The 18,059-nt window shown below is 35.3% G+C and overlaps 1 protein-coding gene across 1 annotated transcript in view; it reads right to left on the bottom strand.

The window, feature by feature from the left end:
- Window positions 1-247: 247 nt before the first annotated feature.
- The window catches only part of Aper1_8 (chitin deacetylase 1), a 75,964-nt gene continuing 58,152 nt past the window's right edge, over window positions 248-18,059 (bottom strand). The window contains exons 6-8 of the mRNA XM_011190910.3: window positions 16,887-17,106; window positions 12,826-13,211; window positions 248-1,129 (exon numbers count right to left, since the gene is read on the bottom strand). Coding sequence (XP_011189212.1) covers window positions 784-1,129; window positions 12,826-13,211; window positions 16,887-17,106 — 952 coding nt within the window. The 3' untranslated portion in view covers window positions 248-783. The remainder of the gene's footprint in view (window positions 1,130-12,825; window positions 13,212-16,886; window positions 17,107-18,059) is intronic.

The raw sequence follows: 18,059 nt of genomic DNA on the forward strand, positions 1-18,059 counted from the left end.
TGTAACAAATCTCGATGAGCCTTCCTTTTGAAATACATCTCTAAAAAGCTTTCTAATTTATTATTCTTCATGTCGTGCATCGAATATTGTGGAGCTTGGCGCAAAATTGAATACGGTTCACTAAGTAAGTAACTTCACCGTTATTTTCTGCTCTGTAGCAATTTGGACTCTTAAATGTAGAGAGTGTTCATTACACAAAAAATACTTACCGCGAAAACCACTTAAACTTTGTAATTTAGGAAAACCCTTTTCACTTCATAAAAAATCAATTTTATTTGTATTTGCTTAACGTCTACGATTGACACGATTTCATGGCTTAAACACTAAAACAGCTAGAAGAACTGTGAGTATTTTGAAAGTGTAAGGAAAAAAATTGAAAACAATTTGAGCAAAAATACTAATTAACAATTCCACAGAGAACAAAACAAAAAGGTAAAACGGCTGTGTACAATTGATAAAGAAAAGCAAAATTGTAAACATTAATTGGCACATTTTATAAATGGCTGCAAAACAAAATTCAAATAAAAAACACAGAGAATTAAACTCGCATTAAATATATATGTAGGTGTATAGGAGATAACAAAAACCGAGCGTAAAACTGAAAATGTAAACACAAAACACTTCACACTTAGTTGGCAGTTGGCAGTTGACAGTTGACAGCAGCTGTCAGTTAACACTTGTCACCTGACCCTTGAAACTTTTTAGCTAACAGCTTACACTAGCTTAGCGCACCTTTACAACTTCTTGTCGCACTGCTACACTACTAGTTACCCTTCATTGCGCTTATTTCTCCTCCTCGCCGCCGGCATCATCGCCATCCTCGCCGCCGCTCGCTGGCCCAGAGAAAATGTAATTGTCACGTCCCGAAATGCCAGTGCCGCCAGCATCACCCAACCATGGATAGACATTGGGACATTCGCGGCAAGTCTCCATGTAGCGTGTGTCCGTCAAATTCTGTTCGGGTATTTTAAAGGGTAGCGCACAGGTATTCCAAATGTTGCATGGTTTCGGTGCAACGGCAACACTCTTGTCGCACTTCCACGCTTCGATGGTGTTGACGTCACGCAACTCTTTGGGATCGGTCATGTATTGCAGCATCTGGGTGATGGTGAGTATGTAGACGTCGGGACTGCAAGGGGGGAGAGAGAGAGAGAAGAGAAGAAGAGAGTATAAGTTAGTGTATGAGTTGTGTAGAGCGTGATAATGAAATCATGAAATAGTTTACAAATGCAATAAAAAGTTGTTTGGTCAAAAGAAGTTAAAATAACTCAAAATAACAGTATTTGTGTTTGAAAGAGAAAGATAGGGAGAGTGAACGTAGTGTACGTTACATGTAGTCGAAATAACATTGTGGGAGTACAAAAACAAACATTTGCATTTCCCAGAAGTGAAATAAAAAATTAAGCAAGTTAAATAGTTTGGTGTTCAACATTTGCTGAGCGAATTTGGAGAGTAATGGTGTTCCTGATAGGAAATTTAAGAGAGCGTTGCATATAAATGTATAAATGTTAATATAATGAGTTATTTTCATCATGAGTTCAAAATAATGATACAAATAAACAAACAAAATAAAATCTATGAAATCTATTATTTATCATTAGAGATTATAAGGCTCTGAGTTTGAACTTAGAATTTCTGATTTCAATGGCATGCATATGCTTAGGGGTTCTCTTTGTTCATCGTCTAGACTTTCAGTAAATTTTTTGTTCCATATACTTTTAGTTAATGTAAGTTGAGTTTTAAAATTTATTTTAGTTTGAAAATTTTATTGTTGTTTGTTCTAACATTTTGTGTCAATGTGGTTTTAACTGCTACCCAAACGATAATTTTGTATGAGTAAAACCGCAGGCATTAGGGTGAACGCAAAACTTCCATTTCGAAGAAACAGTTTGATAACGAGATGGATTAATTTACTAATCCTAAGGATTCGTTTTAGTTTAAGAAACTATAGATAAAATTTGTCATCGATGGTCACCAAAAGAGGACGGACTACAAAAGGGTGGAAAAATGGCTTTGGAACGTACAATAGTTGATATACTGTGGAAAGTCCAAATGTTTTCGCTACCAAGAAAGTGTAATACCACGATAGAGGCACATATTGGTGCATTTTATTGGCTAGGCCAGTATTTATCATACTTCTCTCAATCGAGAAAGGATCTTCCGCCTGATATATCCCTTCAGTTTAATACCCTGTATGCTAGAGAGAACTTCCCAGGTCTTGAAACACTTTCAACATGAGTCGTATGAGGTAATGTTGAAAGTGGACAGACCAATAAAATTCTACTTTAGAGTAAAAGAGAGAACTACGCAATATCACAGGGGTTATCGTGGGACTACTACCTCTTTGATTCCACCTACAGAGGTTTGGTATAGTGGAATGAGCAGAATGGAGGGCATTTCCAATTTCATTTCCAATTTCCCAATACTCCAATCTAAGAGAAATCGATTAATCTAACGAGTTGTTTATGGATACCTCTGGGGAGTACAATGGACCTAATGATGGCCTAACTGCGGCCGTTGTGGTTAAGCTCACTTTGCCTCCAAAAACAAACCAATCCAACAGTAGAGATCAACTCGTCTTCAAATAGTTTCATTTTTCCAAGTTGTATGGATAGGAATTGTGATGGGGTATTAAGTATTAAGTATTTATCATATAAAAACTGTAAGGTTGTTAGAAACCAGAACTAAGCTCTGATTATACTTATAATCTTGAACTTGTCTGTGAGCATACCCGTATTTTGAAGAAATATACCGTAGAGAGCGTGAGGATATGCTTAGGACTGTCCTTCCGAGATATTTGTCTGGAGTATATCCGAAATAAAAATACGTTAGATTTTTTTGAGCTTAAGCTCAAATTCGAACTCATTCTAGGCGGATGGTAACCAACATTTCATAGAAAAGTTCCACGGTTATGATGAATAAAATTTTGTAAGACTTTCTTTGCTATGGTGAGTGAAATTGTTCATCTGAGCGTTGAAAAATTTTTTGTTTTACCCTAATAAATACACATGCCAATCCCGTTTACATTGCAAATATCAAAAGTTGTAGTGTCGTTTGCAAATTAAAGCACACATACACTTAAATATACTCACAAACACCCCTGAATATTCAATCAAACATTTCCACCAGCACAGTAATACATCAACAAAATGAATACCCAAACAGTTGGCAACAATGTTGTCGCAAACATTCTGAAAGGTCAACAATTCACCGGGCATAAAGTCGATAAAGTGGCGCGAAGTGTTAAGTGCAGTGTGGACCAACTTACAGGTGTCAAACAACAAACTTCGTAGAATTCAATTTAAATTAAACTGCGACATTACAAACAACAAACACAATCAAGAAGCAAAGGATATGCCATAAGAATAAATGAATAAAAAAACACTGTGAATTAAATGAAACCCCCATGCTCGACTCGTCTAGCATTGATACTCTTCCATTGATGGTCACAAGCAAATAGTTGCTCATACGCACTGTTGTACCGGCGAATCATCGATTTCACACGCCCTTCCAGCCGGCGTTGCTGTTGCTGCTGTTATTGGCACTAATTAAAAATTCCAAAAGTTTCAAACAAAATAAGCAAAAGTTAGCTACGCCACAACTGTACTACGTCTGGGTTACACCGCTCTCACCCTATAATCGTGATGAGTTCAAAATCAACTTTGTTGGGAAAATTGAAGTATTTATATATCTGCATGTGTATGGGTGTGTGTGTTTGTCTGTATTATATTTCAATGTCTGCTTCTCACAACATTCAAATGCGTTTATTGCTGTTGTTGTTGGAGTTGAGCACAAAAAATGTTTCGAAAATAATAAGGAAATCATCATGTGCTCGGCAAAAGCGCCGAATAAAAGTATAGCTGAGGGAGGCACTGTGCAAAAGTGTTAAGGTTGTTGAGCGTGTCGAATGCCGCATGCCGGCATGTATTAGCATTGTGTAATTTCAATGTTGATTGGAAATTATTTTAGGTTAAATAGCGGTTAAGCGAAAGGATTACTTATGCAATACTTTCTGTAATTTCCCTGTTGTTGTTGTTGTTGTTGTTCATCTTAAACGAGGTTAAGTTAGAAAGTTGTTCTTCTTAATCTTGTTTACTTAGCTACTTAAAATGTTGGCGTATTGAATTAGATTTTACGTAAATAACGGGTGATTTTTTTGAGGTTAGGATTTTCATGCATTAGTATTTGACAGATCACGTGGGATTTCAGACATGGTGTCAAAGAGAAAGATGCTCAGTATGCTTTGACATTTCATCATGAATAGACTTACTAACGAGCAACGCTTGCAAATCATTGAATTTTATTACCAAAATCAGTGTTCGGTTCGAAATGTGTTTATCGACAAATTTTGTTCAGCGATGAGGCTCATTTCTGGTTGAATGGCTACGTAAATAAGCAAAATTGCCGCATTTGGGGTGAAGAGCAACCAGAAGCCGTTCAAGAACTGCCCATGCATCCCGAATGCACTGTTTGGTGTGGTTTGTACGCTGGTGGAATCATTGGACCGTATTTTTTCAAAGATGCTGTTGGACGCAACGTTACGGTGAATGGCGATCGCTATCGTTCGATGCTAACAAACTTTTTGTTGCCAAAAATGGAAGAACTGAACTTGGTTGACATGTGGTTTCAACAAGATGGCGCTACATGCCACACAGCTCGCGATTCTATGGCCATTTTGAGGGAAAACTTCGGAGAACAATTCATCTCAAGAAATGGACCCGTAAGTTGGCCACCAAGATCATGCGATTTAACGCCTTTAGACTATTTTTTGTGGGGCTACGTCAAGTCTAAAGTCTACAGAAATAAGCCAGCAACTATTCCAGCTTTGGAAGACAACATTTCCGAAGAAATTCGGGCTATTCCGGCCGAAATGCTCGAAAAAGTTGCCCAAAATTGGACTTTCCGAATGGACCACCTAAGACGCAGCCGCGGTCAACATTTAAATGAAATTATCTTCAAAAAGTAAATGTCATGAACCAATCTAACGTTTCAAATAAAGAACCGATGAGATTTTGCAAATTTTATGCGTTTTTTTTTTTTAAAAAGTTATCAAGCTCTTAAAAAATCACCCTTTAGTTAAGCAAAGGTTAATGCAAAGCATATTGAATTTCAAGTAATCTGCGGCGTGTGCTCGGAAAGCGCTGCAATTTGATGGAAGTTTAGTTTGTTAAAAGGTTGTGAGGGAATTTTGTGAGTTTATATAAATAAGCTTCGTCATTTACACTTTGATTGTTTGGTATAACGAGCATATGGATATTGTGTTTACTTGGTGGGTTGGTGAGAAAATATATAATATGAAGTGAAATAAAAATCTGGAAAATATATATACATGGCTTTAAAAACAGAATCGAGCTTATGCATACCGTTGAAGTAAAAATTTTTTTTAATTAAAACATAATAATAAAATATTGATGATAATAATTAGAATAACGAAAATCATCATATATGGTAAATGAGGGCTAAGGTAATTCCTGAATCGTATTCAAAAATCATTTTCACCACCAAGGCACAGTAGATTCAAGATTGGTTAAGATATTTAACAAATTTGAAAAATTTATAATTAGGTATATAGGAGGTAGGAGAAGTTATGACCCGATTTTAACCATTTTCGGTACAGAGACAAACTATTAGAAGAAAATTATTCCATATGAAATAAATTAAAATATCTGAGAGATTTACCAGTATTTTCGGTAAAATAGCATTGAGTTCTTCTTGTTCGATATTCGGGGCATTGAAAAGTTATAGTCCGATTTTGACAATTTTTTCATAAGTGATGCCACACCTCAAATACAGCATTTTTTTGTAAAGTTTTATTCCGCTATCGTGATTGTATTATATGGGAAATAGGTGTGGTTAAAAACCGATTTAGTACATATTCCATCCGTGTCATCAGGGTGTCAAGAAATATATATGTTATATACCGAATTTCATTGAAATCGGTCGAGTAGTTCCTGATAAATGGTTTTTGACACAAAAGTGGATGACGCCACGTCCCATTTCCATTTTATTTTTAATTCTGAGTGCAGCTTTTTCCGGCATTTCTTCTGTAAAATTTGGTGATTCTATTGTTTTCGAGTTAGTATTTTGCGAGTTATATACAAAAACCTTTTTACGGGCGAGATTACGCCCACTTTTCCGCTGTACTAAATACGATTTTCATTACTTTATTTATGGCTTAATTATAGCTTTTTATAGGTTTTCGGTTATCGCATTTTTGTGAGCGTTGCAATGGTCCGCTTTCAATAGTAACCCTCTTACGGTATCAAGGAATATGCTTACCAAGTTTCATCATGATATCCTAACTGGTACTACAGTTATCCGTTGACAAGAAGAAACCTCCCAGCAAGTTCGAACTTAACTGGCTATAACCGTAAACTAACTATACCCAAATTGACTAAAAATAAAAGCAATGGCGGTTTAGATTATTACCAGCCATTATATACTTTCAATCAGAAGAAATATTGGATTGGTTTAGTGCATATTTAGTACTCATCGCAGACTAAGGTGTAATATTAATATTGAGAATTCTATCAAATACCTATACTCTGTAACTCAGTTATCTCAACTCTCTTTACGATCGTTAGTTCAATAAATGGAATTTTGTTTGAACAAAAACAAACAATATTTTAATCAAAAGAGGCTGAGAGCAGCGCAGTAATGACAAATTCAATAAAAGACCATCTCATTGGTCATTTATATATGTCTCTAAAACGAAGTACAACAGTAACGTTTAATTATAGTATATTGTAGCAATCATTCCTAATAATTGTTAGACACATTTTTTGAAACTCTAAAAAAAATTCAATACTGGGATATGGGGATATCCAAATGGGGACACCAAAGGTTTATTTCGTCGTTTATGTGTTTTCCTTAACAACTCTCCCCTCTCGGCCATGTACGCTCATCTAATTGACCTATAATTTGTTGTGGAGCTCATCGAAACTAAATAACAAGGTAATAGAAGTGAAAGAGCTCCAGAAAAGTGAGAAATACTTCACAACTTTGTCAACACCTTCAACAATACGATTTTACTACAATGCAAGAACACACATGAAAACAAACAAACAAAAATTGGAGAAATATATAAAAAATATGTTAAAGAAAGTTTATTGAGGTTGGCTCATACAAGTGTGCGCAAATAACTTTTCTCATATTCGTACTCGGACACATACATGCATATATGTACATATGTTTGTACCTATATGTGTTCGTTTGTTGCTTGTAGTAAGTAGAGTTAAGCATTTGAACTCTTGTGTCTTGGCTCAAATCGCAGCTTGGCTGTCACAAGATCGAACTCTGTGCAACAATCGGCCAACGTAGGACACTCACAGAAGCATACAAAGCGACAACTCAAACACGGCTTGAATAGCTGTAAATACAATAAAAGCGTGGCAACTGCAGCAAACACTAACAAGACACGGGAGCGTCGATGGCAAAAGTTTTTGTATTGCTGCCACTGCCACAGCGTGCGGCTGGCTGCTCCACGTATATTGCCTACGTAGCAAAGTTGGAAAATTTTTGTTGACAAGCATTTAATTTGTTTACGATACACAAATGTCATTGACACATAAAATTTTATTTCGCTTCACAATTCGCTTTTCTTCTTCTTCTGCGCCTGCTTCTTCTTCTTGTCGCTTTAGTTTTCCTTTGGTACGAGCACCTTTCTGCTTTATTGATATTACTGTTGTTGTGCCGTGTGAAAAGTAACGCAAAGTACATAACAATAAAATCGACAACAACAACAACAACAATGTCAGAAATAAAGCAAATGTCAGAATTTTGCAATTTGTCACAATCGAATTGTCGCTTCGCCGACTCGACGAGTTTTCTTACTGTTTGCCCATAATTGGCAAAACTTTTGCTCTGCCCTGTCCGCAGTGCATGTGTGGCACAAAATTCTTTGGCTATTTGTTTGTACTTGTTTGTTTTTGGCATGCGGGTAACTCTGACAGAGTAGCTTACGATATTGGCTCAACATAATCGTTGGGTGTTGCTAGGACATAGTTTTCTGTAGATATGTATTCACCTATGTGGGCAGGTGTAAATGAAGATAAGTGTGTAAATATATGATATCCATATATAGCTAATTAAGCAACTTCTTTAGGGGCTATATCCTGCTACGTAGGTGATTAATTTGTTGCTAACAGACCTATAATATCTTAGCTACTTATAGATACAGAAATTATTTTTTTTTGTGTTTTAAAAGGCTTGGGGTAGGCACAAAGTAAATGCCGAAAATGTGGTGGAACTCCAATTTATACTATTATTATAAAGAGGAAAGATTTGGAGCGTGTGCAGCGGCTTGAAGAAAAAAAATTTACAAGCTAATACTAGAGGTCGTAATCAAGTTCTAGTTCATTGCAAATAATATATAATTTCATGATCGAATTTTCCTCATTTTACTTTTTTTAAAATGAACCCATTTAAGAAATGGGAAAGTACAGACACACTTCTAAGTTTTAAAATGTTTGTTTAAACCCTTGCGAAGCAGGAGAGGTCTGCTAGTAAGTAATAATTTTAGAGAACACACTTTTTATGTGATTTTATATGGAAGTTGGTTTATTTAATGCTAATTAGCAGAGAAAAGGATTTGATTTTGAGTAAATTCTTATTTTTTTTATTTATTTTTTTTCAATAATGAGCAATAGGTATAAATCATTTGGAAAAATTATCCTTACTCGAAAGACTTTATCAGGATATTCTACCAAATACTCCAACTTTGTTTTGTTAATAGACTTTCGATTAAGATTTATGGCTGTTCCCCACAAGAAGAGGAATACACTTAAACTATAAGGAATGTCCTTTGTGAAATCAGAAAAAAAACCCAATTAGATGTTAAGACTCGACAAAGCGCTGTAAACCTACTACAAATTTGCATAGATTGTTTACTTCTAAATCCGCCACTTCGCGAGAGTATTAAAAAAGTGAGATTCAAGGAATTTTAGCCTTGATCTTGCATAGACGGGGCATTCCATAAGGAATTGTTGAGATCATTCCAACTTGTCTTCTCCCACACAACTTCTGCAGCTAGAACCCGATACAATTTTTAATAGAACAATGACCCAGGCTGCAAAAAAACTCACAGTGATATTAAAAAACGCTTGGAAACGAAACGATGGGAGCCCGCTTACAAGCAGTGTTTCGTGTTGTTTATGTTTTGCATCATTTTCAAACCATCGACGAAACACGAACCCATTGGTACGCACCAGACATCAAGTAATGGAAAAGGTCGAAGAAATTTCTGTCAGCTATGGATGTGATGACCACCGTTTACTGAAATTCACAACATCTACTCTACATCGACTACCTGAAGGCGAACAAACGGTCACAGCGCTTTTTTAAAGCGGTTGTATTAGACGAATTGGTCGCCTCATTCACTATGTTGCCTAATCTGATCTCGAACGTACTTTAATAAGATTCAAATCTTAGAGTACATGAAAACCCGTCAGCGGACCTTGGGTGTCCTCATAAATAGAGGCTGTGGTGTTCACCACTTGTAGTAGAGCTTCGATAGTAAAGTTGAAGTGCAAGAATTTGAAGCAACTAGCAATATTTATCGAGATAACCGACTTATCTTATCGACTTGAGATTGTTTAGAAATCTAGTTCCTCTCTAATCTAATATCTAATTTTAGAGGTTTCATGAACAGTCTGATAGTAACAAGTCTGAATAATATCAATTACTCTATAAAATTCTCCTTTATTTGAGACTGTGTTTACTAGAAAAAGTAGGTCGTTTATCTACAAAAATAGCATAACTACTTACTTTCATTAAATATGAAATTTTTTTAAATCTCTGAGTATTTCATAATAAAATAACATTCTTATCCTTATTTTAACACTACATATATTGTAGTATATGAGCTTTAAGCATTTCCATCCACATAAATATTTGAAAAACGTATTTACGCTTAAACAACAAGTTTAGTTTCCTGAAGTTCATTATCGTTGGCCCTCATGTACGCAGTATGCGTCTGAAGAGCTGACAAAAAGTTTTATTAGCCGTTCACCACTACATGCATAGCTGATTGCAGTGAAAATGCCATTAAAATGGAATAAATTCCTCGCACATCAAGTGCCGGTGTTGTCATTTTCAATTACCTATCTTAACTGGATTGCGGATGAAGGATGCGAGCATGTACAGTGGCTGGCAAAATAATGGCATACGGAATATGTTTGTGAATTCAATGTTCCGTAAAAAAAAGTTTGATAAGAAATTGTGGAGAATGTGAAAGTGGAAGACGTGAAATATTACCGAAAATTGACTTCTCTTGAAAATAATTGAAAATCTTCAAATAAAATTTTAAAGTGCAAAATTTTCAAAATATCTTTTTTGTAGATATTTTTAAATTTTTTCTTTCCTTGTTCCAATAGTAGCCTTCTTGTTGATATATTGTTCTGATTATGCCATCATTTTCTACCCGTCTGTACGCCAGTGCTTTAAGCTTGAAAATGTGTGAAAATTGCAAAAATTATAGTTCGCTACGTTCGGGCGCATTTCGCTCGTGTAGTGAGCGGGTGATATGTGCCACAACAACAACAACAACAACAACAAGGCCGTCTAATACGACTAATACTAAGTGCCAACGGCCGCGCCAGTAGCGCTTGCTATTATCGGTGTAACTTCATTACCAAAGTTTAAGCAGCAATATATGCGCCATTTTAACATGGCGGCGGTTTAGGCCATGTCGCTTTCAAAGTTCACCACGCCATGCGCATCCGTTACATTAGTGAGGTAAATTTTTCGCATATTTCTACTTTACTGGATGTTTTTATGCGTTCGTTGTTGCTTTCCGATGTTAATACTATTTTCTCTCTTTTTTTTGGTTTTTGTTTTTGTTTAGGGGTGCAGCGCGCTTTGCTTATGTTTTTGCTTATGTTGTTGCCAACGGTTTTTTCCGGCATTAACTATGTTTTGCGTTATTTTAAAATGAAAGTTTAATTCTGTTAAACTTTTCTCATTAAAACGTGCGAAACACTGTTGGTCAGTGGCGTAAATGCGCACGAGTGCAAAAAACCGTTTGCGGTTAATGGGGCGGCGTAAAGCGCGGCAAATTGTGCTATGCTGTAAGTAGTGGCTGCATTTATACTTATATTTACTGGAATATATAAATTTTGTTGTGTCTTACTTTCGTTTTGTAAAACTATGCGCAGTTATAATTAAAGGAATGTAATTAATTACAATTGATTTTTGTGGTGAAGTTGGTATGTTTTTCGCTAATAACGGTAGTTTTCAAGTTTTCTTGAGTGAGTTGTGAGTAATTAGAACGCATGATCAGGTACACGGAATTTTTTAAAATACATATATAATAACTTTTTTCTTAATAATTCTAGCCCATCTATAGTGTGATAGAGGCTCTTTCTGAATGAAAATACTCGTTAAATTTATCAGTTATGAAATGGTGTTATAACAATAATATTAAAGATTTTTCAATTTGTCATGTATAAAATATATGATGAAATCTTGAAATAACCTCAATGAGTCCAAGACTTGCTCCAAACAATTGTCATTTAATGGAAAATATATACATGAAGCTATAAAACTAATTACCCTAGAAAGATCTGTACGCAAGGATTCCTTTAAAACCAAATAGAAGAAGAACTCTACGACTTTAGTAGCAAATATTGTTGTAGACCGAAAAATATGTTGAGTATTATCTACGGCGACCGGAGGATTTGAGCAATAAGTATAAAAAATTGAATATTTCATTGTTTAAATTTCTTCTTCTTCAAAAATGTAATACGTTTCAGAATAATCTAAGACATATTCCCACGCAAGGTTTTGAGCGATCTACTGTCAGGTTGTACTTCACTATAGAACTCAACGAAGTTCAAGATATAAATTCAAAAATATATTTATCGCAGCACTGCTGAGTTTTACTAACGTAAAATTCGTGTAAACAAATTATTGAAAGAATTGTCATGGTTGTACTTTATAGGGTGATCCAAAAAGTAAAAGTTTCATCGATATCGTAATCTCGCAGGCGTGTCCTGGGACTTGAAAAAATGGAAAAGAGCAATATTCTTGTTTCTATATGCCAAAAATGATGTGAGATCACTTCCATGCAGTGTTTGGGACTTTTTAAGAGCAACCCGAGGAAGTATCTGCTTTGACAAAACTCGAATAGCTTGGGGAATGTCTCTGCGACAGGAACAGCTAAACAGTGAATTTCATCTGGTGAACCTTCTTCGAAGAAGTCGAAGAGTTTTTGGAATTCACAAGAAACGATCTACATCTACATCTATCTAATTGTGAAGTCAATCGAGTGTTGGACGTATCATTCAGTAATATTTCGGTATTCGAACACTATGTGTAATTTGGCTGCCGACATACTGAATCGACCTATTCAGGATTCTGGATCTATCAGAAATCATTAATTTCATGAATTTTCTTTGGAATCACTTCTTGCTTATTTTTTTATCTGGATCTAACCGTAAGCAACATTATCGTGTTCTCCACCTAAAGAGAAGGGTCGCTGATAAGAATTACTAAGAGTGCGGGAAATTTTGAAGCAGAACCACAATATTAACAAACTAATGCTATCAAGAGTTGACAGATAACCGGGTTTTCATATTTGCTTTTGATATAATATCAAGTTAATCTCTTTTGTGGTAAGTCGAAGAAACATTATTAATTGATACGATGATTTGCATTAATATGACGCTAAATTGTTTCACGGTTTGTTTTTTTTTCATTTTTAATCAATTTACGACATCATACCTACCACTCTCTTAAATTTCCCCACATATACTTACAGCTAACGTCAGTAGATATCAATATAACAGTATATATAAAAATTTAAATTTACAACAGTCAGGTACTTACAGTTCAAGTGTCCAATCAAGGAATTTATGCAAGCCATTTTCCAGCGGTTTCGTCTGGAACCAATTCGTGTGGAATGGCATCATGTAGGGCGCCTTATTCTGTTCGTAGTAGCGTGTGAAGTCCTCCTGCAGCCAAGCGAACACCTCATCCTCATCCAAATTGTGGAGTACACATTGATCCAGATAGGGACAGTGACCGCCCTCATAACCTTCGACATAGTGAGTGTTGAGTGGCACCTCCCACACGCCGGGGAAGCTCTTCGACGGGCACGTGCCGCTCTTGCATTCATGCGAGATTTTAAAGTCGAGCGTGTACGGCCAGATGGGTACGCTAACTGGTGGCACCGTGATCGAACTGTCATAGATGTAGCCGAAGTCTTCGATAACCTGTGAGAGCGCCAAGCGTCAAGTGCAGTCATCCATTATGCAGCAGCGTGATGCGAGTTTGTGTGTGCGTATTTGTGATGTATGTTCGAACATAGTTTGTGGTTTAGCCATGAAAAAGAAATAAGAATATGACAGAAGAATTGAATATGGTGTTTGTTGCAAGTGAATATGCCACACACACACTCTCCACAGTGACTTGTATGTGTGTGTGCAAATGTTCAAAGTGAAAGAGTGTAAAACTTTTAATACATTGCATATAATAACAGTAAAAATGTTAAACGTGGGTGTAAATGCTGTGGCACAACGAGCAGACAAAATGTTGCAACAAGAATAAATGTGACCATGAACATGAAAATGGCTTTCAAGCTCATGCCACGCGGCTGCTGCGCTGCTTCTATTGTATATATGCATGCATGTGTGTGTGTGGGTTTTGTTTGACAGCAGTTTTGCTTTGGCTATTATGGTTATTTTTATTGTTGTTGCTGCCAGTTTAATGGCCCTGTTTACAGGTAATTGGTTGTATGCACAGCATGCTCATAGCTGTTCATGTGCAACAATTTCAAGTGCAGGCACTGATTTCACCACTCAACAACGCTCTCAACGCTCAACACTCAACGCTAACGGTGTTGCGGTTTAGTGTAGTATTTTATGCATTTAATTCTACTCAAGTTTCTGTGTAGTGTTAGTGCTTAGACACATACTCACATGTTTTGCAGTGCAGCGAATTGGAAAGTTGCAAGCTGCTATTGCATGTGGCACTTAATTCAATTAAAGTCATACGAAGGAAATAACAATCAAGCCACAAATGCCTCTAAATTTATGCAGTTGCCTTGGTGAGCTTCGATTTACATTTTTTAATCCTTACTTGAAAGTAGTTGTTATGGCAATAATAAGATTTAAAGGGTATTAAAAATAACTGCAATCTGTATCTAGCTCATTTGATAATACCTATGAGGAATATAGTCAAGTGTGAGATAAAAAGTCAAGTCGATCGCAATGCAGTCAGCCGTTGAGCCACTGAGCAAAAGAACGCCGATTCCAAAGGAGTCGCGACTCTGTAATTGGACTAGACTTGGTCTTATATCCTAAGATCTAAGCTCAATAAACTCGCTTGTTTCCTGTTACTACAACAATAGCTTTATATCTGGGTAGAGTTGTGGTTAACAACCTCGAATAATATACGGAGCTTTGTTTAACATTTATTATCTACATTAGTTCTATGGCTATGCACGGAATTTCTAAGTTGAAGAACGGAGATATTAGACCGATCCACAGAAGATGCAATGAAATATAAACTCTAATCTTAGTTGTCGTATCTTAGACTGAGTTTTTTCAAATAAGTTATCGAGAAATATCCTGAGTACAGAGATATAAAGCATTTAGAGTTCTATCGAACTGATTGGATTTTGTCAGTAGTGCTTTAGACAATATTGGATATCATAAAAAATACCAGTTAATAGTATTAAAACTGGAAGAGCTCTCTTCTAATATGTTGAGCGATTGCGGCGTTATTATATTCCAAGACTCCAAGTGTTCGTAAAAAGAAAGGATTTGTGTCATTAATAAACTAGTTCCGTGGAACTCAAAAATATCAAGTAAGTTATATTTTATCAAATTGTTAAATATAAATAGATAGGTAACCCAAAATTCATTTTGAGACCATTAAGGACTTAAACGAATTTCTACTGAAGTTGTCTATTATTAATTGAACAAGCTGTCCGATGAACATTTAGAAAAACTTTTCATAGAGTTTTACAGCTCTAAATTTGGGTATAGATCAGTTACTTTGTAAAATTCTTACTTCAACCCTTTCGTTTGAGCAGAATTGAGTACCCTATATTTAAAATCGGACTTCTACTTGTTCAGAAGTCTGTTTCGTTTGTTTACAAAGCGACTAACTAATCTAATCTAACATATTTACCACTGTTGGTTGGTCCTCTATTTTTGCACTGAATTGTCGATACCAATAGATGGATCTTCGGATATTACAGTCTTTAATAGATAATGATTTTATTTAACCTTTTCTAACCAAGTGGAGAATGGTAAATACAGCGTCTTCTTAATATTTTTAGTTCAGCTGTCCCTTACTTTACTTATTTCATATTAATTGCGTACAAATTGAGCTCAATACCATAATTCTATTACAATGTGCGAGTAAAAAGTTTCATTAATCCCCTTTTCTGCTACAAATTCCAATTTAAAGATTTCGAAATTACGAAAATTCTATTTTTATTTTCTCGGAATTTTTAATATTTTCTCTCTACTCAATTTTAACAGGAGTATAACAATCTACACCTTATCTGATGCAATTTGTTTTTATGAAATTTTTCGGCAATTTGTAAGTGACTAAACGCTTTATTGTAGTTCACCTAAAATGCCGACAAAAAATGTTTGTCTAAGCATAGACACAAATGACCAAATCATCCCTGCAGAGAAAAGCTGAACAAATTAAATATGTGGCCATAATTAAACTTACTTACTCAAGGTATGTTAAGGAACTAAAAACATCTGTTTTTTGAGAATTTGTTTGTGTAAACTCTTGTACAATAAAGTGTTGCTCATTAAACTCTCAACGGATGGCTAAAATGACGTCACAAAATATATTCTCTCAAATTTCTAAGCAGTCTTGTATTGCCTAATTATTAAGCGAGTAAATGGAGCGAGAGATATAACGCGAGTTCTTATGTAAGAACGGGTAATAAAGCACAAAGTACTTTCTAAAAGTCAAATTTCTCAATTGGCCTACTCTATTAAAATTTCCTGCATGTCTACCAAATATAGTTTCGACTTTTTTGTAATTTTTGAGTGAAAATAGTTGTTGACAAGTGAATGTTGAACATTGCTGCAGGAGCACTTAAAAATCCATTTGATGTAATTCTCCAAAGTAACAACAAGATATATGTGACTTTTCATAGGAGAATACTGCATTCTTTGGTTGGCCAAACTGGGATACACCAATGGGTACACTGTAATCGTCGTAGTAATGTGGAAAAACATGCATTCATACATATGTATGTGTGACAAATTGTTGTTCCCAATGTCCCCAACAGGCATTGTATTTTGTATTTTATCTCTATACAAACAATTTTCAATGCATAACTCTATGCATGTTCACATCCAAAATGGGCCAAACAAAGCAGACGAGTGAGAATTGTTAGGAATAATAGTAGGAAATGGTAATATCAACTGTAGATGTAAATATTCGAAAAATTTTCAATATTGACAAATAAACACTTTCGCTAGGGATATGTATATTGAATGCACTCGCAAAGCTTGTGATATATGATGCTGATATAATTAAGAGAGTGGTGATTCGAACGAATAACTCGTATAAATACAATAGACTGGTATAATTATATAAACAGCATCAAACGAAACAGCTAGTTAATGCTGCCAAGCCAAAAGGCTGCTGCAAATGAAAGCTATCGCCATAGAGCTTTGGTCAAAATGTCTTTAGTCAAACTGTCTTTATCAGCAAAATCCGCTATGTAACATATGATTTGTCATTAGATGACATCTGAAATATTGCATTTGAGTATTAATTAGACCACGTAGATTTAATCGACTCTTGATTATTATGCCAGAAACTGGTATTTCATTAACATACATTACATAAATGATCATGTCTTCATATTATACATATATGATTGCCTGCTTATCAGCAATCAAGCCTACCTTATATTGTGTGTTGCGTCCAGGCTTCAAGAATGGCGCACGCATACCGACCACATCGTTGGCGGACACATTGGAGAATTGCTTGAGTATTTCACGCATGCCAATCATTTCACCAACCCATTCCTCGTAGCCTTTGTCTTGTAGTCCTTGTTGTTGTGAAATGCTCTCAGTGGCGAATTCGTGTCCAGCATAGCCGAGATGTTGAATTTGTTGGTAATTGCTGCAAGAGAAAAAAATAAAATTTACATTAGTAAAGGGAAGAGGGAAAAGTTAAGATTATTGTTAATTATTCGAACGGAAATTTATTTAAAATAAATACGAATACAAATGTAAGTACTTTATAAATACCAACTCTATTTTGAATAAAGCTGAATATATGTAAAATTACGAATTTTTAGGTAAATATTTTCGTAATTTGGTGGTTGATTTCTCATCAGAATATAAAATTAAAAAATGTGAGTTTTTGACTCTATTAACCTGCAATTTGGCATTTATGAGTATTTCATTTGTTGGTTATAGCTATTTAAAAGATCTATATCGGGAACATTTTGGATCAAAGTTGTAACTATGTCTGAGTAAGTTCCACGAATTAATGTATGGAGAAGAAACACCATTTTAATAATCCAATTTGCCGAATGCTGACGGCCTGTTTCGGTAAACAATTTTTAAGAACAAGATAAAATAATCAGGAAACATTAATATCCAATGCGGCAATGGAAGATCGCTTTTGTAAGTTCAAAAAATTAAAAAATATTAGAAGAATTGAATAAACCTATCTTCCAAAAATAGAGCGCCGGCTCTCTCGAAGTATTTTTATAAAACATTTTAGTATCATTTCTCTTAAATCCTCAGATCTTTAAAATTTTGATTCTTTAATTAATCTATTTTTAGCCAGGCCACGATCGGCGTATTTAAAACTGTTAAAAAATGGAATGGAAGGGTTCGAGAGATATTTGAGTTTGGTCAGTGATTTCCTGCCAATTGAAATGTTATTAGTGACTTTTTCCAGTTGTGAATACTGAATGGTAGACAGTGTAAGAAAAATAATGTTGACTCGGGAATCGATTCAGACACATTTCGGCGTGATTTGAATAGTGAGAATATAGTTCGGTGGAACTAGATTTGAGTTCAAAGAGGCGGAAGTTTTCGAAATTTTTATTGTCAGAAAAAAAT

Source organism: Zeugodacus cucurbitae, chromosome 5, assembly GCF_028554725.1.
Source record: "Zeugodacus cucurbitae isolate PBARC_wt_2022May chromosome 5, idZeuCucr1.2, whole genome shotgun sequence".
Classification (NCBI taxonomy): Eukaryota; Metazoa; Arthropoda; class Insecta; order Diptera; family Tephritidae; genus Zeugodacus; species Zeugodacus cucurbitae.